We start from the raw sequence: 24771 nt of genomic DNA, 5'->3' as shown, positions 1-24771 counted from the left end.
GATTGTTTAGACCCTGTTTTCTTGTTTTCCGCTTTCTAAGAAGGCGGTCTTCTAATTGGGATGGCTGGGCTAAGCTTTGCTTTCTTACGGCTTTTCTAACTCTTCTCTAACAAATCTTCCTAAGTCTTGGATAAATAATGTAAAAAGATTTCTTACTGCTCTTCTAACTCTTGTATAACTAAGTCTTCGATAAATAATGTAAAAATATTTCTTACTGCTCTTCTAACTCTTGCATCACTAATTTTCCAAGTCTTATATAAATAATATCAAAAGAATTGTATTGGGGATGAATTGCTGATCCAACTAATGAGTTGAAATATCCAAAAATTCAGGAGATTAGAATTATACTATCCAATGGTTTGGATTTGAGGATGTTGAGTGAAATAGGTATGTTCAGGATAAATTTGAGGTCTAAAGTCTTGATGGAATGCTATAATGATATAAAGTCGGTGAAGATATCCAAAGGATTTAATCTATTGATTATAATGATAATGCTTTATAAGGAAAACGATGTATACCCCTCCTTGTAGTTGCAATACAAATAATTCTTCTAAAAAGAAAAAGTTTATGTAAAAGGGAAAAAAGTTTATAATATAAATAATATTTCTAAAAGGAAAAAGTTTATATAAAAGGGTAAAAAGCTTATATAAAAGGGGTAGTTTTACCGTGATTGTCACCATCGGCTCGAGAAGTGCTCGCCATGAGTAAGCAGTTGTTTTACCATCATTGTCACGGGCTCGAGAAGTGCTCGCCATGAGTCTGGATAAGCAAAAGATAATGTTTCAAGTTATTAATGGGAAGCTTTGAATTCTTTAACTTTAACTTTATTCTAATTTTCTAATTTGAAAAAGAAAATATTACAATTAACTCTCATTTAAATCCATTAATGTTCCAATTTAAGATTAAAATTAATAGGAAGCTTTGAATTTTTTAACTTTATTCAAAATTTCTAATTTTAAAAAGAAAATATTGCAGTTAACTCTCATCCAAATTCAAATGGATCTTTTAACTCTACAATATTTTTGAGGACGATCTTGAACTCTAAAGTGTTAAAATTGAAGTTAAAACGGTGTTTGGAATAAAACAGTTATACTGGATATTTGGAATAAAGCATTTATATAGCGCATCTATTAAGGTCGGGAAGGCCTGGCCGGGCATCTATAAAAAGCCTATTCACATTCAAAGCATGTGACTTAATCACATATAAATAAGGTATAGAAAGGGCATCTTCTACTAAATAAAATGCGAAATGCTTGTTATTTTTTAATACTTTTAAAAACTCAAAATATTAAATATGGTGTATATATTAAAGCAAAAATAATTAATAAACCAATTTAACGATGTGAAAATACCTTCAAGTTTTTTTTATTACACCTATAACTGGCTTTTCAACTGCATAACATTTAAAAATAAAAATAAAATAAAAAATGAAACTACCCATTTTTTATTTTTCAAAAACCAAAATAGGACTTAAATAGGTTTTTCAAAAATTGAATTTCTGCTTCTCTTTCATTTTTTTCTCACACACTACTCCGATCTTTGTATCTCTTGTTCACTAGATTTTAATCCTCTAATTTGCGTTCAGAAATCTCAAATTTTCTAAGGTTTCAGTAAAAAAAAATCAGGAATATGAAATTCCGGTGAATTTTCCAACTTCGTTATGGCCATCTCCACGATTGCCTATATCAAAGGCAATGGCATGTTCTCGTTTTTCTTTGTATATCTCATTCTCTAGAGTTTAATCCTCTAATTTGGCCTTTTTTGAACTCCCTCGTGAGTACAAATTTCATCGAAAGCCGTTGAGTAAGACACTTCTCAAGAAAATCAGGTCGGAAACATGAAAATCCGGTGAATTTTTCGGCTTACTTTACTGTTGTTTCCACAATTGCCATATATGAAAGGTAATGGCTTGTTCTCTTTCTTCAAAATTTCAGATGCGATCTACTTTAAAATTGTGGAAAGATAAACAAACTCGTCCAAAAATCCAAATGGATCTTCGAAGTACTGCGGCAAGATAAAGAAACTCGTCGGAAAAATCAAGTGTGTCATTATTTTCAGCAAAACCTTTTCGCATAGCGAAAATCGGCAAGTTTCATTTATCCACAACACTAATAATAGCACATTGTTGCCCTTTAACATCACAATGAAACATTCTCTTGAACCCCAATATCACATTCATGTCCTTAACATCACAAGGAAACATTCTCTTGAACTTCAATACCACATTCTTGCCGTTGAGATTCACTTACTCACAATACATTCTTGTTCTTAACATCACAGTGAAACTTCTATTGAACTTAACATCACAATGAAGAAGAAAAGAATGGTGAAGGTTTTGCATAACTCCCATCATCCCAGAATAGAGGTGTATAAGCTTTAATGGCAGTTTCCAGTAATAGTTTGGTTTTCTCGACACGGTCTCCACCTCCATATACTCCATGAACAAATTCAACATTCTTTCTTATTTGTGGGAACCTTCAAGGTACACGTTTTACAAATATATTACTTCACCAATTGAAAATTAAATTTTATAATATGAAAATTCATGTTCGTTAATACATGAGTCAAACAAGAGTCATTCTTGTATGTCTTTGAGGAAAGACTCACCGACTTCATTGCAAACCAGAGTCCGTCTTCTATGTTTAGGGCAAGACTCACTGCTACCTAAGATATTTTGCCTAGAAAAATAAAGAGAAATGAATTCAAAATTAATTCCAATTTCGGTTTTTCAAAAATCTTAAGGGCAAGACTCACTGCAGCATAAGATATTTTGCCTACAAATAGAGAGAAATAAATTCAAAATTAATTCCGATTTCGGTTTTCAAAAACCTAAAACCTAAAACTGTAAATATTTAGGTTTTTTAAAAAACAAGGTAGTTCTATGTTAAAAAAAAGTTATGAAGTTGAAAAAATGGATATAGGTGTAATAACGGAAATTTGGAGGTATTTTTATAATAATGATAAATATAATGGATATGTATTTAATTTTATGTTATTTTTATTAAAATTTTATTGATATTAATGTAGTAACTCATGTATTAACAAACATGAATTTTCATATTATAAAAATTAATTCTCAATTGGTGAAGTAATATATTTGTAAAACGTGCAGCAAAGTTGGTTCACGGTGGAAAAAAAAGAAAGATAAATATGGAATATTTACTTTTAAGGTGAAGAATATTAATGGAGATATTAGTTTTTTTTACGAGTGAATTCAAAATATAATCATCATTAGTCTTGTAAATTAAAATTGATAGCGTGCTGAATTTTGTAACTCTCTTCCAATTTTTTAATTTGAATGGAAAATATTACAATTAACTGATGAATAATATTTAAGGAGATATTAGTTTTTTTACTGAGTGAATTCAAAATATACCTACCATTGGTCTCTTCCAATGTTCTAAATTCAAGTTAAAATTAATAGGAAGCTCTGAATTCTTTAACTCTCTTTTAATTTTCTAATTTGAAAAGAAAATATTACAATTAACTCCCACCTAAGTTCAAATGGATCTTGAACTCTACGGTTGTTTAGTATGACCTTGAATTCTAAAGTTTGAAAATTGAAGATGAATTGGTATTTAAATTTTTTTTATACGGGGGCATCTATGAAAGCCCATTCACATTCAAAACATAGGGCCTAATCACACATAAATAAATTATGTAATAGAAAAGGTATCTTTTATAAAATAAAATGCCAAATGCATGTTATTTTTTAATGTTTATTTCAAAATATACAAATTTTATGACCATACGTTTAAAAATTAAAATTATTTAAAACTATAGGTGATATTAAATATAATTATATATTAAAAATTATAATTTTAAAAATAAAAATAATTAATAAACTAATTTAATCTGAGGATGTCTTTAATAGTTATAACATATTACTAATAAAATAATAACAAAATAATTATGATTTTATGAATATCTTAATTATATATTTCTAATTATAAATGTTCTAATATGTATTACAATTTTATTAATATTAATATAGTAATTCATGCATAATAACAATAATAAATATAGTTTCATTAATTATAATTATGAAAAATTATATAAAATTATTAACTGATTCATGTTGTCGACCCCAATTAATTGAGAAAAAGCTATGATGATAATGATATAGAATTATTAAAAATAAATATTATTAATTTATTTAAAAATAATACAAATACTTTTTTTAAATTGGTTATAATTAATTTAAATATAAGATAATAATTTATATTATTATAGTTAATTAGAATCATAGATAAACTATTAGGAAAAATATTTCATGCGGACTGGACCACATTTCTACATATGTTTTTCCGAAAAGTGTAAAGCATCCATGTTAAAGATGGACGCAAGTAGGTATTCCATCTAAAAACAATAGAAACTAACGGTCCAAATATTTTCTTACTATAATTATTATTTTTAATTTATAAAATATATTTATTTTTTCATATTCATGATCTCGACATTAGAGATTACATGTCTTTAAAAACTAAGTCTTACAATTCATCTAAAAAATATATTTATTAAGAGGCCCGTATTTCTACATATGCAGGCTTGGCCGCCTGGAAACCGGGTCCTAAATATTATGAATATCTTTTACATGTAATGGACTTTCCCATTGAAAAATCATGTAATTATTTACGCGATCATTTAATGCATATTGATATCAGGGCATAAACCATCAATCCAAAGATGGATGTAAATTATGGCCCCTCCTTAAAACCAAAGATGGAGGTAAATTATGGCCCCTGCTTAAACAAAGAAAAAGAAAAGAGAGGTAAAATCAATAGTTTAAATTTTAAAATGTCTTTCATAAAAATATCATTTTAATTTTTAAAATTTATTTTTTTTTACAGATTAATGGTCTCCATGTTAGGGATTATATCTTCATCGTCAAAGCATTTTCTCAACTAATTGCAGTTGTCTACATGAATCTCGATTTGTCATTCGACAATATTAAGGGCCATACCATTATTGAGACTATAAATCCCCATATATTTTATCACTACTTTCAACCATTTCCTTTTGGGTCTACCCCTTATCTTTTTTGAATTTTCCACTCTCGTACTTTCTAACAAGTGTTATACTAGGTCTACACCACACATGACGAACCTACTTAAATGTATTATCTCTTATCTTATCGCCTATTGGTTCTACACCTCAATTTTTCTAAATGTGCTCATTTCAAATTCTATCCCTTCTTGTCGTGCCACTCATTCATGTTAAGGATTATTTATTTTCTAAAAATTAGGATAAAAAATCTATACAAAAAATAAAATATTAAGCTGACTGCATTTCTACATATGGCTTTGGGGGATTATAGAAACTATGTTAGGCCTTAGTTGTTTATACAAAGAAAACGACTAAAAATATAGAAAATATTTTTTTTAGGAGAGAGAAAATGTAGTAAATATGGCCCATTCACTTGGAAAAGAAAAAATAGTGTTAAATAGAAGTATTAAGATGGGGGCAAGCTTTTTATGCTTCCCCTGTAGCATAAAACTTATATACTTCTCCTTATCCAACCCTCCAGTGGAGGGCTAAGATTGTCCCAATCACAATGTCATGTCTCTAGACTATTTTATTTTTAATTTTTTTTTTATGAACTATTTTGACGCCAAATTTTGGACGTCCAATCCTCTATTAAACTCGTACTAGCAAAAAATATAAAAACATATTTTCAATAAAATGAAATAACCAAAATACCCCTGAAAGTTTCAAGGGATATTTTGGTTATTATATTTTATCAAAAAATTAGTTTTAATATTTTTTATAGGTGCGCCCCAACGAGAAGATGGCACGTATCAAATTTCATATTCATACAATTTGTATAAAAAAACTAAAAATAAAATATTTTGAGATGTCGGATCTAAGATCAAATTGTGAATGACTCTCTTGATCAAAATTGGACGGTTGGATGGTAGAGGAAGCATAGATCTTCTACGCTGTAGAGGAAGTATAGAAACTTTATAGATCGGCTCATTATAAGCAGATTAAAAAATTATAAAAAAGATTTTGAGTTCTTTAATGATTACATATAGTCCCCCCTTTGCATGGTCTACAGCAACTTCATTGAGAGGCAAAAACAAATATCCCTAAATCCTCCATGAGAAGAGAAGAAACACCGCAACCCAAAGAGAGAGACAGAGTGATGTTTTTTTAAAAAATAAAAAATAAAACATAATTCCAAAACCTTGTGTTACTTCTGCTAATTTCCAAGACCCTCCATGACAAGAGAAGGTGCACCATTGTAGCCCAAAGAGAGAGAAATATTCCCGTTATTTTTTAAAAAAATAAACCTAATTCCAAAACCTTGTGTTGCTTCTACCAACTTCTCATAGATGCTAATAGGATATTTGATAAATCAATTAAATGCTTTTTATGGTGCACTGTCATTTACATTTATTAATTAAAGGTGTTTAAAGAGCAGGGTGAGTAATGTCAAGGGACAATGCATCTTTTAGACTATTACAGATACATTGAACCATATCACTTAAGTAAAATGCAGGATATGAGCAAGCCATACTTCTCAAAATTATCTAAAAATAGCATTAGTGCAATGCTCAAAACAATGTTTAAAAAACAGATGGTTTAGATTGGAATCGCCTGATCCGATTGGAACCAACGGATTGCTAGTTCGGGATGGGCTCTAATTGGTGAACCACTTTGTATCTTTTACCGATTGACTTCAAGTATGAAATGCATTAAAAAAGTGTCATGCATGCTAATCTCAAAACCATAATCTTTAGGAACAAAAACGGAAGAGTATATAATAAGACTCTTTATATTTAGTACAAGAAGGTCACAATGACCCCCTAGTCATCCAATGTGAAATCAGGCCGTTGGGGGTATTTAATTCACCACTGTTAAAGTTTAAAAGAAATTTTCTTAGAGGCCTTGAGTAGGGTATTGCACACCCCAAGCTATCCAATTTATTATCTAACTTCTAAGTAATTGTGACCATCTTGTACTAAAATATAAACTACCTTATATTGTACCATCAGAAAAGAAAAGCCACAAAAATGTCGAATGTTGATTTTTAGTAGTCCACCATTTAGTATCATTGCTCATATTTGTTGAAGTGATGTGATGTATTTTGCACGACTCATTCAAGTTTAGATGAGCTTTATTAATTTCGATTTTTTGGGTGAGCTTTTTATGTGTGTCCATGCACACATTATTTACATTTGTCTAGAAACATCTAGCTATTAATATTTTTATCGAATAGGCTGATAATAATAATAATAATATCACACATTAATTGTTACCTGATAAATTTAGCTAGTGATAACTTATAATATTATTTTTATTCACTCCTAGCCATTCGATCAATCAAAATCAGATAATTGTGGGGTTGTGGGTCTCCAACCACATATAAGTGATGTGTAAAAACACATCAAAGGTTCCTCCTTTTTAAGGGTCGGCAACGGTTTAGATCGTTCTATATATGAGGTAGTTGTGGCAATGGGCTAGGCCTAGGCCTAGCCCTTACTGGAGTTGGCCAAGCCTAACCCAAACCTATTAGTTATTGAGATTGGGATGGGACTGAGCCTAGATCTGTAGGCTCGGCTTGCATATCGTAGTTTAACCCACAATCTTTTACTAATTAATGCAATTTATGCAAATTTAAATTAAAACATAGAAGCTTGCAATATCTTTATTTGAAATATATTAAGTGACAGTTGTATAATATTAAGTGATAGCCTATACGACACTTTACATATGATAAATTTCTTAATATGTCTAAAAAAAAGAAGTACGTCTAACTACACGTTTGGTTCACTTGAACATATTTCTCGAGAGATATTTTTATGTGAAAAAAATTTTCTCATGTGGTTAAGTGTGAGAATATTTCTATATCAATTGGTCTCGTGCATCTTTTCACACTAATTGACCGGTGATTGTTATGAAAATATTCGCACACCTAACCACAAAGAAATTTTTTAACGTGAAAATATTTTGTAAAAAAGGCTAGGCTTCCCCACTCCTCATATTAGGAGTTTGTATTTTGTATTTAATGGTTTAGGCAAATAGGGAAATTTTGGGAATATGCAACTATGATTGGATTAAACTTATAGTATACAATCCCTAAAATATATAGACCATTTAACATAGGCGGGCCTTGCATTTTTTAATTTGACGGTTGAGATTAATAAGAAAATTTTACCAATATCTACTCATAATTGGATTAGGCTTAACTAATGATTTTGTATGGAGCCAACAACAATGTCACATAATATTTTTGATGTATTTTCAATTCTCTGATCAAAATTTGATACTTGAAAGTCTTTATATGTAAAAAAAAGAATGCACGTGCATGAAGATTGGTGAAAAGGTTCTTTTTATTTAAGGGGTTGGAATGATCTGGACCGTTGTATATAATTGGGATTTATATTTTTTAATTTAATGGTCGAGATTAATAAATTTTTTTTATGAATATACAAATGTGATTGGATAAGTCTTTAATTTATGATGCCAGATACACATATCTATCTTTAGTGGAACCAAGCGGGTAAAGTATCTGATGCCATGCATGGGTAGCCATTTGGAAGAAAAGGAGGGATAAAAGATAAGTTTTGGCAGTATATTTTTAGGGCAATTTAAATTTGAACAGTGCTTTTATTTAGAAAAAGACAAGGATGGAAGATAAGCCGTTTGGCTTTGGCAAAAGCCAAAGCCCAAATCATTTAGTTTCTAAAAGTTTAATATCTATTTTTTAGTTTAAATATTATTCTCTATTTAAGATATTGTTCACATATAATATCATAATTTGAAATTAAATAATTTTTGTAATTAAATTTCAAATAACGATAATATATTTTATTTATAAAAAATTAAGAAGTAAAGTCAAAAAATGCATGAATTAAAATAAGGATAAATTTTTTAAAAATAAAAGTGTTGCTAAACTCAAGAATTTAAGTATGTATTTTTTTTTTAAAAAAAAAAAACCGTAAAAATCCAAACAATTAGGGAAGCCTCATCTAAAAATCCAATCAATTTGGGTCACTTGCATATATGAAAAAAATTCTAGATTACAATGGTGAAGACACCAAGGTACATGAGACATATGGAAGCTCTTTGCTGTATTAAATCAAAGAAAATTATTGTATGTAAAATAGATAGTATAGCTAGTGTCTTTTTTCAGATATTGGCAATGTCTCTGACCTTAATTTATCATAATTGATTATTTATATTTTGAGACAATTTTCTTCTTCCTAAGCTTCTCTAAATAAATAAGCATAGTTAAAAGTTTGTGCACTTTGTTCAAGAGATGGAGGAGGTTAAGGCTTTGTAAAGAGACAACTATTGTGTGGTCTTGTCTATTTTCAAATGGGGACAATCCAAACATGCACCTTGGTCCTATGCAAAAAGGACAACTAAGGTTGGGACCATGGTTAGGTTGGTGATGAGATGAATCATTAGAAGCCTTTGGCTTCTCTACTAAAAGTGGAACCTATGGCTCACTTTTAGGAGCTTGGCTTCTTTGCCCAAGACCCATTAAAACCTTGTGTAAGTGGTTCAAAATTTTGTCACTAATTATAAATAGTTATTTGCAATCTCACTTATCAGATTAGATTCGATGAATCCCACATAATTTTTTTTTAAGGATTTTTTTTTTGTTTTTTTTTTTCGAGAATCAACTTTTTGATAAATTGACCATGCCGTTCCATACATAATATCATGAAAAAAATGCCATTAATTATAACGAGCTGCTTAAAACATTTTTAGAATTTGTATAAAAGTACTAATTTTTTAAATTTTTTTTTAAAACAATCCATATATTTTACAAGGATTTATATAAATAACTAACCCTCACTCATACCCCACCACTCTCTCTCTCTCTAGCGGAAGCTTGGTGAAACATGAGATGCGGGCTCATCTCTGTCTCTAGCTTTAAAGAGGGGGGAGATAAAGAGAGAGCTATCTTTCAAAAACAATTTCGAACGGTCCATGTTAAGATCTGACGGTTAGAAAGGAGCTAGCAGCATGTAGGGAACCCAACTGCTGTCACAAAACTTTGGCTTTTATTACCAAACTGAAAATACGAATGGATCAGTGGGCGTTGACAAGGCGTGTAATAACGGGAAAATGAGCATCCTAAAGTTGACGATGTCAAAACGCACGCGTGCGTGAATGAGAGAGAGGAGAGAGAGAAAGAGATTTAGAGAGAGAGAAAGAGAGGGTGAAAGAATGGTGGATGAGAGAGAGAGGAACAAATGTCCAAAGGCGAGAGGAGAGAGAAAAATTGCGTGTCTGAGACTGCGAGGAGAGAGATATATAAAGAGGAGGGACGTTAGAGAGAGAGAGAGAGTAAAAATTATTAAACAAAGAAAGGGAGGCGTCGTAGCTTGGTGGGAGCCTTGGACCTGTTTTGGTTCATCTGTTACGGGGGTGGGTAGTTTTGAAGGCCTCAACAACTCCCCCTTTCTCTAAATTTTCTCTCTCTAAAAACACCGTCACTTTTTCTAGAAAATTACCGAGGTTTTCTTTTGGTGAGCAAGAGGTGTGTGAGCTGTATAATCTCATTTTATGTAAACCTGTATTCGGACTCTCCCTCCCTATCTGTCTCTCTAACTCACTCTCCTTCTTCCTCCTTTAAATTTCGGCTTAAAACCTCCCTTTTTTCTCTTTGCGGGATCAAATTGCCGTGATCGTCTATAAAATTACTGTCTAACTCACTCTCTTCTTCCTCTATTTCTCTCTTTCCTTTCAATTTCGGTTTAAAACCTCCCATTTTTCCCTTTTCGCAATCAAATTGCCCTGATCGTCTGTAAAATGAGTGTCTCATGGTTGGATTTGGGGTAAGGTTGAGTTTTCTTTTGAGAATATTTGGGGTTGATCGAGAAATTTGGGGATTTGTATGTTGGGTTTTCTTTTGAGTTTTTGGGGTGTTGATCCTTGTGGATTTACAGTGATTAATAAAGTGTTTAGCGTTTTGAAGCTCGTCAGAGTGAGAAACTGTGTCGTTACAAAATTTGGGTGCATTTTCGTGCTTGAGCTTGGAGGATCTCTGTAGGGTTGCATGCACATTGGGATTGTTAGATATTTTTAGGGTTTTTTCTTTTATTTGTGTCGGAGATTTCTAAAGTGCTGATTTTTAAACAATTGCATGAGTTTTTCTAGGGTTTATGGATACGGGGGGTTCCGGCTCTTCAGATGATCAAAATGGAGATTTGAAATGTGCAAGCATGTCTGCTATTTCATGCTCCGTTTGCCTCGAAGGAGTACTAGAAGGAGGTGATAGGTCCATTGCCAAGCTACAATGTGGGCACCAGTTTCATCTAGGTGAGCTTTATAATCTTCTCTTTGTTTTTGGCATCTCAAAAGTTCTTCTTTTTAGGGCTTCTTGGATCACCAGTTTAATTCATGATCATGTATTTAACTATTTAATTAGATCCAGGAGAGCCATTGATTGTTTTTATTTATTCTACATATTCTCTCTCTCTCTCTCTTATTGGTGTCTACACAGTTGTTCTTGATGTCTGCAAATTTGGTATCTTTGTGCATAGAATCTACTCTATCCTATTTGTATATATTTTAATTGTTAGTTCATCCTATATGATTTTCTTTGCATGTCGGGTTAAATTGACATTTTTTATTTTTTTAGAGCTATTGTGAGGTCCTGATTGATCCAGTTCTCTCTATTGGTAGCAGCATCACTGGCCCCCTCATTATTATTTCATAGAAATTTAACATTTGCTTGAGTAAATTACTTCCAATTTTCTCCGTACTTTCTCTATGGAAGAATCTTTTCTTTCTGTTACAGTTTGGATGAATACCTTCTATTGTATCCTTCTGCAGAAATGTGACCTGTGTAATGTGTATACTGCATGACATATTAGGGGATCCTTCAAAGGTTGCATTTTTCACAGGTTGCAGATTAGATTAGATGTTTCTTAGTGGTGTTGCCAGGTGCTTATGGTGTTTGAGCGTTTGCAAGACATGGGTGCAAATATTTTTGGAACACCCATTTTTGGTGTGTGAGTTCATGGTGGGGATGCAGAAGCATTTTAGGATTGCATATATGGCAGTGTGATATTCTAGCAAGCACTGATACACAATTGGGGGTACATTGCCTCTCTTATCGTGTTTATTTCTTTTATATATCAATTCAACTGGGCTTTGGTTTTGATAAAAAATGGTTTTAGTTTCCCTCCGTACTTGGCAATGGGTTTCAGTTCTCAAAGAATGTTGTGATTGAATTTTAAATGCATGAACTGAAGCAGTTAGCTAGATATTTGTTTAGAAGTGGGCACTTTGCTACCATTTTCAATTCTGGGATGTTACTTTTAGGTTGCGTCTGCACAAGCTTAATGCAGTCCACGTGGTTATTTTGATCTGCGGTTTACTTGCTGCCATGATTTAATGAAGCTGGAAACAGGTTATAGCCATTTTTAGCACATTCAATGAATAGATGTTTTGTTGTGTATGGATCTGATGGTATCGTGTCAACTAAATGAGGGATTTCTGCCTCGTATACTTTCGGTAATAGTGACAGATGCCCTCTGGGGGCTGCATTGAAGTCATGTTCAGCTCCTTTTCTAATTTTTTTTAGCCTATACTTAAAGCGCATATCTTGAATTTTTTTTTTTTTGGCTTTCTTCATTTACGACTTCTTACTTTCAAAATTGATTAAAAAAATGCTCCCTGTGGGGCTTTCTGATGTCAATACTTGTCAATAATCTGGGGTTAATTGTTGGATTATCTTAAAATTTTTGACAATTTATTGCTCAAACCTAACCGAAAATATACGTTATATCCCTTGACATGCCCCATTTCTGTTTGATCACTCTTCTCTCGTTATTCTTTCTGAAAAAGACCCTGAAAATTGCACTGCCCTCTCATCACCAGTGCCACCACTAAGGGAGGCTGTCCTGGTTGCCAGTTGGCCTCCCATGAACAAAGAATGGCCAAATGTGCTATGCGTAATTGAGAGGAAGAGGATTCAATGATATTTAGCCCATGAAAAGTAGAATGGAAAATACATTTTAACTTATTACGTTCTTTAGTCCCGTATTTCTAAGACCGTGGTATGGTCAGTTTAGAAGTAAATTGGTTCTTAGCCTAGTAAAACTGTTCAAAATGGGAAGGGTGAAATTTTAGTAGAGCAAAGGAAGGTTCTCATCCTTTCATGACGATGGTTTACAACTACAAATAGCTTTACTCACAAAAACACACTCTCAATTTGAAAGCGAGGAGCATAATTTGACAGTTCATCTATAGATTTGATGAGGTAAAAATTTGGCAGGCTTGCATGTACTAGTGGGCATTTTTGCTTGCATGTCTTCCGCTCTTGCTTTGGTTCTGTCTTGTATTCATGTGTTTTTGCACATATTTATATGTGTGGCTTTTAGCTTATACTATCATCAATATATTTGTGCATGTTTAGGTGACCTCCTTTTTTATATGTGCATGCGTCTATGATACTTGATGTTTGAGGTTTGTCATGTGTTTGTCTGAATATGGAGTATCTAGTACTATCCATTTGAAATACAGTGGGTATTAAATTGCTTCTGCATCGTTGGGAGCCCAAGCGGCAAAAACAGTTTCTTAGGAACAATCTGCTGATTTGAGACACGATGCACACTGGCTCATTACATCATGCGAGCCTTACATATAAGTTGAACGTTTTCTATCCTTCATTATTTAAAAACAGCATTTTCAAGTTAAGAACCTTTTTCAAATATCTAAAATGTGAGGGTGTTTCTAGTATTTCCCTTAAACTAGTAATCAGACCAAGCGATACATGTGACACACGCACACACATGCAGAAGTGCATCTAAGTAAAATTATGAAAATTTCACAGATCTAATAATTCAAAGAAATAAATCTCTATTCCTGGAGAAGTGGATTGAACTGACATTTCTGTCTATATAGGCCAAAAAGGGTACTTGGTAAAAGTCTTCCCTCTCTGGCTGACTTGGGTTAATGAGAAGTTTCCAAAAAAGGAATCTTTGTGAGAAAAGGAGAAGCTATCTTCGTGAGGAAAATGACAGTGTCTGCACAATATTAATTTTACTAATAGTAAGATTGTTGCATAAGTTCCATTTTAGGAGGATGCACTTCTTGGGACATCCAATGTTTCTTGTGGGTAACCGTCATGAACTAATTACCATTTATATTATTAAATAGCACGAAATACGTTTACTATGAAAATTTTTGCATGAGTCTCTTGGGCCTTAGCCTAGTGGCATACATCTATTATGCATGAGGGAAGTTAAAGGTTTGACCCTGAAGTTCTTCCCAGCCACAAACCAAGCTGGATAACCTTTTTATTGTTGGGATATGGGCTCCTAGCTTGATCGTTAGCTGCTGCATAATCCCTGTTTGAATCCTGTCAATTCATCTACCTACTAAGGAACAGTAGCATGCCGCTTTATTTATTGAAAAATCACTAACCCTATTTTTAGAATGTAATTGGATATTGGAGATCATATCCTTTAATAACATTACTTTCGGATCGTATCTTTTTCTGAAAAAAAGGTTTGGAACAATCGATTTCTTAGGCTTCATAAAGAGTGATGTGCTTGATCCGGTGATACCCGGATGGCCAATTTGGTTTTCCTAAAAGTGTTGTATGTGTGTGCATGAATCTCAACACTTCTGCTTTTCATTACGAGTCATAGATATGCTGCGTCCGAGTCGGAAATTTCTTGACAAGTGTTATTACTTTATGTTGACAATAGACAGGTGATACCCATGTCCTCATCCATGTAAAGCTGGCTGGTTTTGAGGATACTAGATACAATATGTGGCCACTTGTGACCGTAGTGTACTAAAATTCATAACCTGTGGAACACTGGATTATCCAGCTTTGGTAGTCATGAGATTTAGGTTATCTTGTATATGGAGAAGTATCTATAATTTTGAAATCATTCTCTTGTTCGGTTAAAGAATTAGAACAATACGAGCTAGGAGGGGCAATTGGGTTCATATAGAAGGCTCTAAAAGTGCAAGGGGAAGGCCCAAAACAGCATGGATGGAAGTAGTGGGAAGAGATGTGCTGACTTATGGTATGACTAAGGGTATGGCCCTTGATAGAGCGGAATAGGGGAACAAGATTCGTTTAGAAGACCCTAAATAGTTGGGATGAGGCTCGGATGATGATGATGATGAATTGGATACTGGAGGTCCTTATGATTGTTTAGAAGGAAAGGGAAACGTTGGGGTGCCATCCGCTCTCAGAGAGGAAACCCTATGATGTACTGATACTTGTATATGCTTAACATGCCTTTTGTCATATCATTTCGTATCGACATTGATACTAATACCATACATTCCTAAGATACTTGTAAATATAATTTGACATAACTATAAAAAATATATTATGAATAAAATACTATATTCATGCATTGTTGATGTGTATAATATGTATATATGTATATATGTATTGGAAGCATGCATTTATGTGTTATATATTCAAGCTACAAAATATGTTATCGATGTTTCAAATCGAATATGCCTAGCAATATGCATGTCCTGTATTTTCCATAAATTATCTAGCCGACCCCAATTAATTGGGAAAAGGCTAAAATGATGATGATGATCTAGTTGTGTCCATGCTCTCTCCATCCATTCCCATATCCGTATCTGGCCATCTAAGGAGGAATCCAAAGGTTGGGACACCCTAAGCCATCCTTACCAAATGAGTGATCTTATGAAATAATGTGATTATAAAGAGGTCTTTCTTGGAAAGCAAATGGCACAACCTTAAATTTCACATTTATTAGAGAATATATAAATCAGGAAAGCGGCTTTTTAGGGAATGTGGAACAAGATGTTACATTTTTGGCCATAATTTAGAGATAGGTAAAGCTTGGTCTAGGGGTTCAGTTTTGCAAACAAAAGTAATTGAGTGGGGGGTAATTTTGTCTGAAAAAATAGGAAGGACAAGGCAATTGGTAGCATAGCACATAGCCCTCCATTTCTCCATCCTAGAATTTCTTCTAAAGAACCATGAATAGTGTTCACCCCCTAAGGCTGCTTATTTTGCGATTGTATGCATTTTAGTTAGTAAAAAGATGATGGTTCTATATTTAGTTCTTTTATATTTCTTCCTTTGAATCCTCTCTCCCTCTCTCTCTCTCTCTGTTTCTCTCTCTCTCTTTCTTTCTTTTTCCTTAAACCCTAAAATCTAATATGTGGGCTTAATGTGGGGGAAGCCCCCCTTTTTAAAAACTAGAGGCATCCCTCTGTATGATTTTGGTTATAGATGTAATAGATACATTGGCAATGCTTTAGTTGAGGCCCATGCCATCTCATAGGTCTCAAACTTTTCCCTCCAGACACATTTTAGTAGAAGGTGACAGTCTGAATTTGATGTGGTAGACAACAAAGGACGCTATTGTCCCATAGCAATTTTGGTGTTCATTCAATGAGAATTTTTTTATACATATGTTCTTTGGGTCATTTCTCATTTGCCATGAACTCAGGGAGGCCAACGGTGTTACTGATGCACTGGCACTTAGCAGTGTTTCTTGGGAGTCTGTGTTAGTGGAGCTGGAAGGGCTTAATCACTGAGTTCACCTTGATGTCTGTTTCTTTTTTTATAATTTTTTTAGCAATAAAAGAGAAAAATCCTTTGGTTATAGAAGTGATCCCATTGAAATTTTGTACTTTAAAAGCATAGTTTCTCTTCTGTGTTAAGTGTAGCTCTACATCCTTAAAAACTGTGTCGCTCCTATCCTTGCATGTGATTCAGTATTCATGGTGCTCTAGGCCACCAAGTGATCCCATTGAAAGTTTGTACTTTAATGGCGTAGTTGCTCTTGTGTGTAGTGTAACTCTACATCCTTAAAAACTGTGTCGCTCCTATCCTTGCATGTGGTTCGGTATTCATTGTGCTCTAGGCCACTATTCTTTGGTGTACAAAATGTACAAAACATGGCATGTGATATTCTTCGGACTGAGGTTGTGCCTTTGAATATAACTTTGGTCTCATTTGGTTACCCTGGACAATTGACCGTGATTCCTGCAGTTTAGAAAATGCTTAACTGTATAATTTGTACCTTGTCCATGATGGATTTCTCCCTATTGTCACACTTAATATTTACTTATATATGCACTGCTTTATGCCTGTTGACTAAGTTGTTGTACTTTTCTTTCTCAGATTGCATTGGTTCTGCATTTAATGCAAAAGGTGCCATGCAATGCCCAAACTGTCGGAAAGTTGAGAGAGGCCGGTGGCTCAATGCAAATGGATATCGTTCATTACCTGAACTGAATATAGAAGATTGGGTCCATGAAGACCTCTATGATCTGGTAAGCTGTTGGCGGATTTGTACAAAATTTGAGGCGGGCAAGCCACTCTTCTTCAAATACTCATGCACTCATAATGCTTTGACATTTATGATATTCGCCATGAGAATCATGCTAGAAAGATTGAAGGAATGTTGGGATGCTTTTGGTTTCATGCTTCATTTATTTCATCTCATTACCAAGAAATCAAGCTCTATAGGCTGATGGCTGTCTTGAAATTTTTACGTGTTAAAGAGTTTTTATAGTAGTTAAGGTGAGCCTATCTTCAACTTCGATGTGTTTGGAAGAGATGATTGTAGGGTGGCTTTTGTTGGCTCAATAGAGGGCCTCCTTTAATATGAACGGGGGACTTTTCTCCCTTCCCCAACCCCAACCCCAACCCCAACCCCAACCCACCCAATCCAATATTAAATCCAATTTATTTTATTTAATTTTTCAGTTTATTCATTATTTCATGGGTTTTATGGCCCTCTAGTTGCACCTGCTATGCAATTTGATGCAACCCAAGCCTAAGGTGTCTGTATATTTAAAGCTTCGAACCTGTTATAACTTTCCCTTAACCTGTCCCAATGTCGGAAAAAGGAGGTGGGCTGTGTTAGGTAGGCAGCCAATGTAAAACTTTGTCAAAACTTCTCATGAATCTTGAATCGACGCTATTAGACAGCTTTGAGACCAGCTTTGCTTTATGGGATGGAATGTTGGGCGGTCAAGAAAGAATATATCCATAGGATGAGTGTAGTTGAGATGAGGAAGTTGAGATAGATGAGTAGCAAGACAAGAAGGGATAGAATTTGAAATGAATACATTCGAGAGAACTTAAGTGTGACACCAATAGGCGATAAGATGAGAGAATGTAGACTTAGGTGGCTTGACCATGTGTAGTGCGAAACCAGTCTTTGTTGGAAAAATCGGGCGATCTAACTGGTAACCGCCCAGTTAGATCGGAACCGACCACTGACCGGTTCTTGTTTTGGGCAGTTTTGGTGATCAGCCGGTATTTAAAAAAATAATTAAAAAATGTATATAAATTTTTTAAAATAAAGAATTTGGTTTGTAATGCATTTTTTAATATTCTTTACATTATGGTAAAGATTAAAAATTGTTTTGGTCATTAATACTCACTTTTATATTTTCCCATCTTTTTTAAAAAATTTTAAAATTACCTCTAGGCACAAATTGATTCTTTAAAATTCATTTTTTCATTAATTTTCAACTTCATAAAATTGAATGTATTTTGTTTTAATCATTCTTTATATGCTTTTCATATTTTAGTAGATTTTTTTTTTATATCTTTTTTTATTTTTTTCAACACTTTTTTGACTACTCGAGACTTGCCCGGTTAGAATGGTTGAATCGACCGGTTTACCGGTTAGGCAGGTTAAACTGCTTCTGGGCCCATATCTGGTTAACTGTTCTGGTTCGATTTTGCAAACACTGAACCCAGTACAACACCTATTAGGAGGTGTTAGTTAGTTCAAGTGAAAGGCTAAAAAGGGCAATGGGTAGGCCCAAAAGGATATGGTTGGAAATAGTAAAAAAAGATATGGGGACCTATGGCCTCACTGAGGGTATGGGCTTTGATAGAGACATTGGCGGACCAGGATTTGTGTAGCCGACCCTAAATAGTTGGGAAAAGGCTTTTTAATGATGATGAACCTGCTATAACTAGACCACAGTTGTTGGGAATAGGATCGGGAATGGTTCCGGGATCAAGGGCGGGATTGATGGATAGAAGCTACACAAAGATCCCTATGTTTGGGATCAATATTTGTGCAGCCTCGAATGTGGGGAACACGGTCCTTGTGTGTTGGGGATTGAGTTCCTCCATTAGATGGCATTACTTATTGTAATATTAGGGAGCGAGATCCTTTGATTTGGAAACAAAGTTCCCATGCACTAGTTTTTGAGTTTCTTAACGTGGGGACCGAATAGGGAAAATGATCCAACATAGTATGGAACAAAATTTTACAACAGCGTGCTCCATTTACTTGGAAAACGACATCCTTGTCTAAGTTTAAATAGGGATGCCTGGGTTTATAGGGTAGTTCCCAGCATTTTTAATTAATAATATGAAGTCAGAAACTTCTATTAAATAAATAAGGAACTTTAAATTACTCCATAGTCGTTAAATTATTGTGTGCGTGTGTGTGCACGCAGCACATGCATATGCATGTGAATCTGATCATCGAAACAAGCCGCATATCTCCAATACTATGTGATTTTTTTAGCTTGCCTAATAGTTTTCTATTGTTACAGTTTGGTTATCTTCATTGGTTTAGGAGATCAGTATCGGTGTTGGGATGTCTGTATCTCTATTTATCATGTTCTGCTGCATCATTTTTATCTCATCTTTTACTTCATTTATTTATAGTCAATGTCTTCCTGGTTATACTTGCAGATTAAGAAATGGAATATTCTACTGCTTAATGGTTGCTGAATCTCTTTACATTTGACATTTTTGCTATTTGATTACTTGATGCAGCCATTTGGGCTTCAATGGTGTCCATTCCGTGGATTTACACAACTATCATCAGCCTTTGAGTAAGCTTGTTTGCTCAGAACTTTCTTCAAACAATTTGTTGTTATGTTGCACAATTACGGTTTAGAGTGATGCTTCATTGCTCCTTCCACCAAAAAACATAAAAGAAAAGTGCTATTCCCACAGCTTGTTGCATTTATATAATTGGTAGGGTGTGGGAATGAATACCTGTTGAATTGCATTTATATAACTGGTAGGGTGTGGGAATGGATACCTGTTGAATCTGCTGAATGTTTCGATGCTCACTATATTAAATTTGGATTCTTAAATTGGACTTCCCTTAAAAAGATTATAAAATGTTCTTGTGATTTTATTCACTTTGTTTTCAATGCAACTGCATTGCTTGATGTGACAAAGATTGTATTTGCAGGACGATTTTGAGGAATTTGGCTTTGTTAGCTCTCTGTTACAGTAGCTATTTTATAAATTTTATGGAGGCTATTAACTCATGTAGACTGCCCTGCCCTTTGAAATAATTTTATCTAGTAATTTGTTCGTGGAAAAATTTAATTTGGAAGTGAGGGCATGGATGGCCATGATGTTCCTCCATTGGAGCCTCTCAGCATTTCTCGTATTTTTCTCCTTATCTAGTTTTGAAATCGATGCATAAATCATGTTCTACTATGTCCATTTTGTTTGGCATGTTATGATCATAAAACCAAAGACACCAATTGATGATATTTCAAAAAAAGAAACCCATTGATGAAGCCATTTCTATTCAAAATGCATATTATTATAAGCTGTGAGATTTTCCTATGATGAATACTAAACAATTTTGGATACTAAACAATTTCTTTCTTCCTTTTCTTTTGCAGGGAAGGGGAAGCCCTATCAAATACTTGTAAGTACCTCTCAGCCTTTTATATCCGATCTCTAATTGACTTCCGCCTTCACCTGATCCATCATATAATGTGTTCTGATGCATTAATTTCTTATGCGATATCTCCACAGATCAAGACCTGCGAAACACACCGTTTCCAGACATTTTACCTGCATCAAGCAGTGCTCATATATGCCCTTACCTAGCTCTCAATGGCTTCTCTAACCTTATACATCACCCCCCACCATCAAATGGTTCTGATACTGCTGCTGCTGATGCTGCTTCATTTCATCGACATCCAAGCTCGGCTGGAGTAGCCGCCACTGGGGACATGTTGGGCTCTCATGTTTTCATTGCCACTGAGCCTCGCCACCACAATTGGCCACAACCTTCGCTTCCTATCCCTGCAACCGGAACCTTGCACAACAGTGGCGATCAACCTGCTTCTCAATCTGCTTCCAGGTCGACTAGGAATGAACCAAATGGTCCTCAGAGGTTTGGATCGTTTGTGCATCCGCTTCCTTTTCTGCACGGGTGAGTATTGTATTGTTGGTTTGAACAGTAAGCTTTAATGCAATGGACCATGGAAAAACATGTAGTCTATTAGGGTCATCCTTGTAGAATCAAATGGATGTTTGAGGGGGAGAGCGGGGGGCCCACTATTGATATCATGTGCTGTTCTGGTGTGGTCCAGCGTCTTCTCTGTCCATTTCATTGGACGGGGATGTCCCAATGGACTATAGGTTTTCTGTAGTCCATTGGCTTCTAGCTAACTCTCTTCTTGGGAAAGTATACTAGTTCAAAAAAGTAAGACTAGGGTCGACACTTCAAGTTTATAAGTAGTGTCTGTTCCCCCAATTGACGGTTGGAGATTAACTGGAGGTGCGGACCTATAAGTGACATTCACCTTGTACGGTTATTCTACAGCCATCCATCTGTTGGAGTCAACAGTGATCATGTGTCCTTGGAATAACACAGTCCGCTGGGCTGTAGTACACTTGCTCTTTCTATACTGAAGCACTTTTGTGCGAGACAAACTAGTTTTCTTTGACTTGGACTACATGGGAGAAGTATAACGAGATGCCTGTGATCATGGTATCGGGATGGTCAATGGGTCATCTCCATCCAATCAATAATGGGTTGGGCGAATATGGAGGCAGAATGGAACATACAATTAACTGATGACATATCTGGTGGAACCATTGAAGGAAAAATTGGGTGGTCTAACCGGTAACTGCCCGATTAGATCAGAACTGGCCACTAGTCGGTTCTGGTTTCGGTTGGTTTTGGTGACCGACCGGGTATTTTTTTAAAATTTAAAATAATTATATAAAAGCCCAAAAAATAAGAAATTCTGTTTTGTAATGCATTTTTAATGTTTTTCATCATTATGGAAAATATTGAAATTGTTTTGGCTATTAATACTTACTTTTATAATTTCCCATCTTTTTTTAAAAAAATTAAAAATACCCATCGGCACAAATCAATTCTTTAAAATCCATTTTTTTTATTTATTAATTTTCAACTTCATTTGGATGTATTTTGTTTAATCATTCTTTAAATATGCTTTTCTTATTTTATTAGATATTTTTTGTATTTTTTTAACATTTTTTTGATTGCCTGGTATTTGCTTGGTTAGAACGGTTGAACCGGCTGGTTTATCGGTTAGGCCGGTTGAACTGCTTCCGGGCCCATGTCCTGTTAACCATTCCGGTTTGATTTTTTCTACACTGAGTGGCCCCCACTCTTCCTCCATCACTGACCATTCTATAGACGCGATAGTGATTACCCCCATGACTGTACCACTATCACGGTCACATGGTCTGTGCCATACTTCAAATTTCATGCACAAGAGGATGATCAATCATTAATCAGTGGATTGATCATCTTTGCCACAGGTCGGCCTCGCGTGCAGGCAATGGCGCCGTGCCCTCACTTGTGGCTCCCCCCGACAGGGCCCATGCGCGTGGTGCCCACATCTACAACCAGCAATCAGGGTCGCCTCCTCTACGGGGGGCCCATTTCGCCACAGCTGCTGCCCCTTCCTTGAGGAGGATCATACCGAGGGGCCTAACCCTCATCTCCTCTGACACCAATAACCCTAATAATGGCTTTTACGCTAGGGCTCGACAAGATGGAGGAGATGGTAGTGGGAGTAGCATAGGCAGGCGCTTCTATGGGTGGGCTCGTGAAGGAGTTGCTGGCCCTCTCCCGTGGATCCCCATTGAAGGAGAGTCCCAATGGTGGGGTCCGTTCTTCCCAAGTCCTGGTAATCCTCAGAATGGAGGGAGCTCGGAGCCTATCATGAGCGGTCGGGTTTACTTTCACCATAGGTACATTGCTTCAATGATGGAGAGAGCGCCTTCCCAAGGGAGACAAGATGGTAACCCTTACCAGAGGGCCCCCCACCTTGCGAGGATGGGGCCCTTTATGTGAAGGTTTCAGAGTCATAGAGAGAATTTGACTTTGTTTAAAGAAAAAAAAGGATTTTGGGGGGGTTTTGGGACTATTGCATTTCCCCCTGTTGTTTGATGTAAATTCTGGGTTTTGCTTTTCATTTTTTCTTCATAAGGAACTGGTTGCTTGATTCAAGGTTTGGGACGATATTCTTTTTGCAGTATGAGTGAGCTTGGTTTTCATTTACTTTTCTCTTTAGAGGGACTAAATGGTTTCTTGATTGGACATTGATGATGTCCTTTAAATTCTCTCGAGATGGGCCTCTCCTTGGTGAGCTGGACTTGGGAGCAATGCTAATTGTGGAGATAATACATACTTTTTGCATGTTGTCTGGATCAGTGTTATCAGAACCAGACTGGTCTCCATACCAGAGAAGTGCTTGGTCTGGTTTAATTAGTGGTTTGAAGACCTGGTTGAACCAACGAAAGCTAATCAAAGTTTTTTGATAAATCACATTAAAAATCCAGTTTTTCTGAAGATCTGAATTTTTATTGAATCGAAAATCACATTAAAAATCCAGTTTCTCTGAAGATCTGAAATTTTATTGAATCGAACAGGTTTGTGTTCTTGTTTGCCCTCCAACCAGTTATACCTGCTGTTTCAGTCTAGTTCTAATAATACTGGCTTGGATGATTTCTTTAATAAGAAAAGCCTTAGTTCTCGAAATTGGGAGACATTGGCGTTGACTTCCTCTTTCCTTTTTCGGGTCAATGTTTGTTTCTGGTTTCTAATGTCCAGATTGGAATGGTTGGCTCACGTGTTGTGATCTGTTTTTCGAGTTGTTCACATAGAAGGAGTTTCAAGGCATGAAAATTAAAAAGAAATCTACTTATGAAAAATTTTAAAAAATTGGAGGCGTCACAATAAAAATAATTTTCTTTTAGGCTTTGATTTTAGTCAACATCCAATGCCCTACAGTGAGATCCTTGTACCAAAAGCAAAAGGTCTTATTAGTTATTATGGTTTTTATTGTTTTTTAAATTAATTTTTAAGGCCAGAGATGTATGTATGGGAAACCAACCACCGGAATTTGGAAGCCATTGATGAAATTTGCCCCTCATTTCTAGGCTTTTAGCCTGAAGATGGATTGGAAGACTAGAATATTTGTTGGTTCAACCTACTTCGATGAAAGAAAATAAAGCAATGATCATAATTTTTATGCCTCCTAATTATTTTTGCATTGTCGGGTTTTTATATACATTATAAACTATAGCCTTTAGTCTTGATCGGAGCTGGTAGGTGACATTGATAAGGAGGTATAAAATTATACGTATATGGGGACTTAGAGAAAAATTTCTTACTAATTTAGACCTTGTTGACTATTTTTTATGTTTTGCATGCTAAAACAAGACTTTCTTACTCATTTTCAGGCAAGGGTTATTGTTATGTTTTTGGAGAGCAGGGGATGATTCGATTGTAGAAGGCCATCATGCTCTTGATTTCACCATTCATTGTTTAGATGATCCATCCCATATAGTGGGTGAATATATTGAAATTGAGTGAGCCAATCTTCATTTGTCGAAAGAGTTGAAACCACTTAGTTACCTAGAGAGCTATATTGTGAGGGTTGTAAACAATTTGTTGCAATGAGGTCACAATTGTTGTCGGCCATTTTGTGAAGTTTGAGAATGTATTTTTAAACTTTAAGTCTAGTCAATGATATACTCACAATCACCTCATTTGAAATCTATAAGACAAAAGC

At 34.8% G+C, this 24771-nt stretch overlaps 1 protein-coding gene across 3 annotated transcripts; it reads left to right on the top strand.

Moving 5' to 3' along the window:
• The first annotated feature begins 10335 nt into the window (after window positions 1-10335).
• On the top strand, window positions 10336-23255 carry LOC18434631 (E3 ubiquitin-protein ligase IPI1). Of its 3 annotated transcripts, none has more exons than XM_011625207.3 (7): window positions 10336-10386; window positions 11119-11280; window positions 17105-17256; window positions 19736-19794; window positions 20608-20633; window positions 20744-21146; window positions 22511-23255. In XM_011625207.3, exons 2-7 carry the CDS (start codon window positions 11124-11126, stop codon window positions 23046-23048), a joined length of 1335 nt encoding a protein of 444 aa, XP_011623509.1. In that variant the 5' UTR covers window positions 10336-10386; window positions 11119-11123; the 3' UTR covers window positions 23049-23255. The 3 variants fall into 3 exon arrangements, with proteins under 3 accessions (XP_011623509.1, XP_011623508.1, XP_006844760.1); XM_011625206.3 differs by having other exon boundaries at window positions 10336-10498; XM_006844697.4 differs by having other exon boundaries at window positions 10336-10796.
• The last annotated feature ends 1516 nt before the right edge of the window (window positions 23256-24771 follow it).

The sequence above is a fragment of the Amborella trichopoda genome, chromosome 6 (genome assembly GCF_054954075.1).
Source record: "Amborella trichopoda isolate Santa Cruz 75 chromosome 6, AtrichopodaSantaCruz75HAP2 v2.0, whole genome shotgun sequence".
Taxonomy (NCBI): domain Eukaryota; kingdom Viridiplantae; phylum Streptophyta; class Magnoliopsida; order Amborellales; family Amborellaceae; genus Amborella; species Amborella trichopoda.
Note: the sequence above shows the minus strand (reverse complement) of the source record. Positions and strands in the feature narration are given on the sequence as shown.

Bases quoted from the DNA above. Each gene is read 5' to 3' on its own strand.
- LOC18434631 (XM_011625207.3), top strand. From the start codon at position 11,124: ATGGATACGGGGGGTTCCGGCTCTTCAGATGATCAAAATGGAGATTTG. The intron at 17,257-19,735 runs GTAAGCTGTTGG...TACTTGATGCAG, and splicing joins ATGAAGACCTCTATGATCTG to CCATTTGGGCTTCAATGGTG. The intron at 19,795-20,607 runs GTAAGCTTGTTT...TTTCTTTTGCAG, and splicing joins CAACTATCATCAGCCTTTGA to GGAAGGGGAAGCCCTATCAA.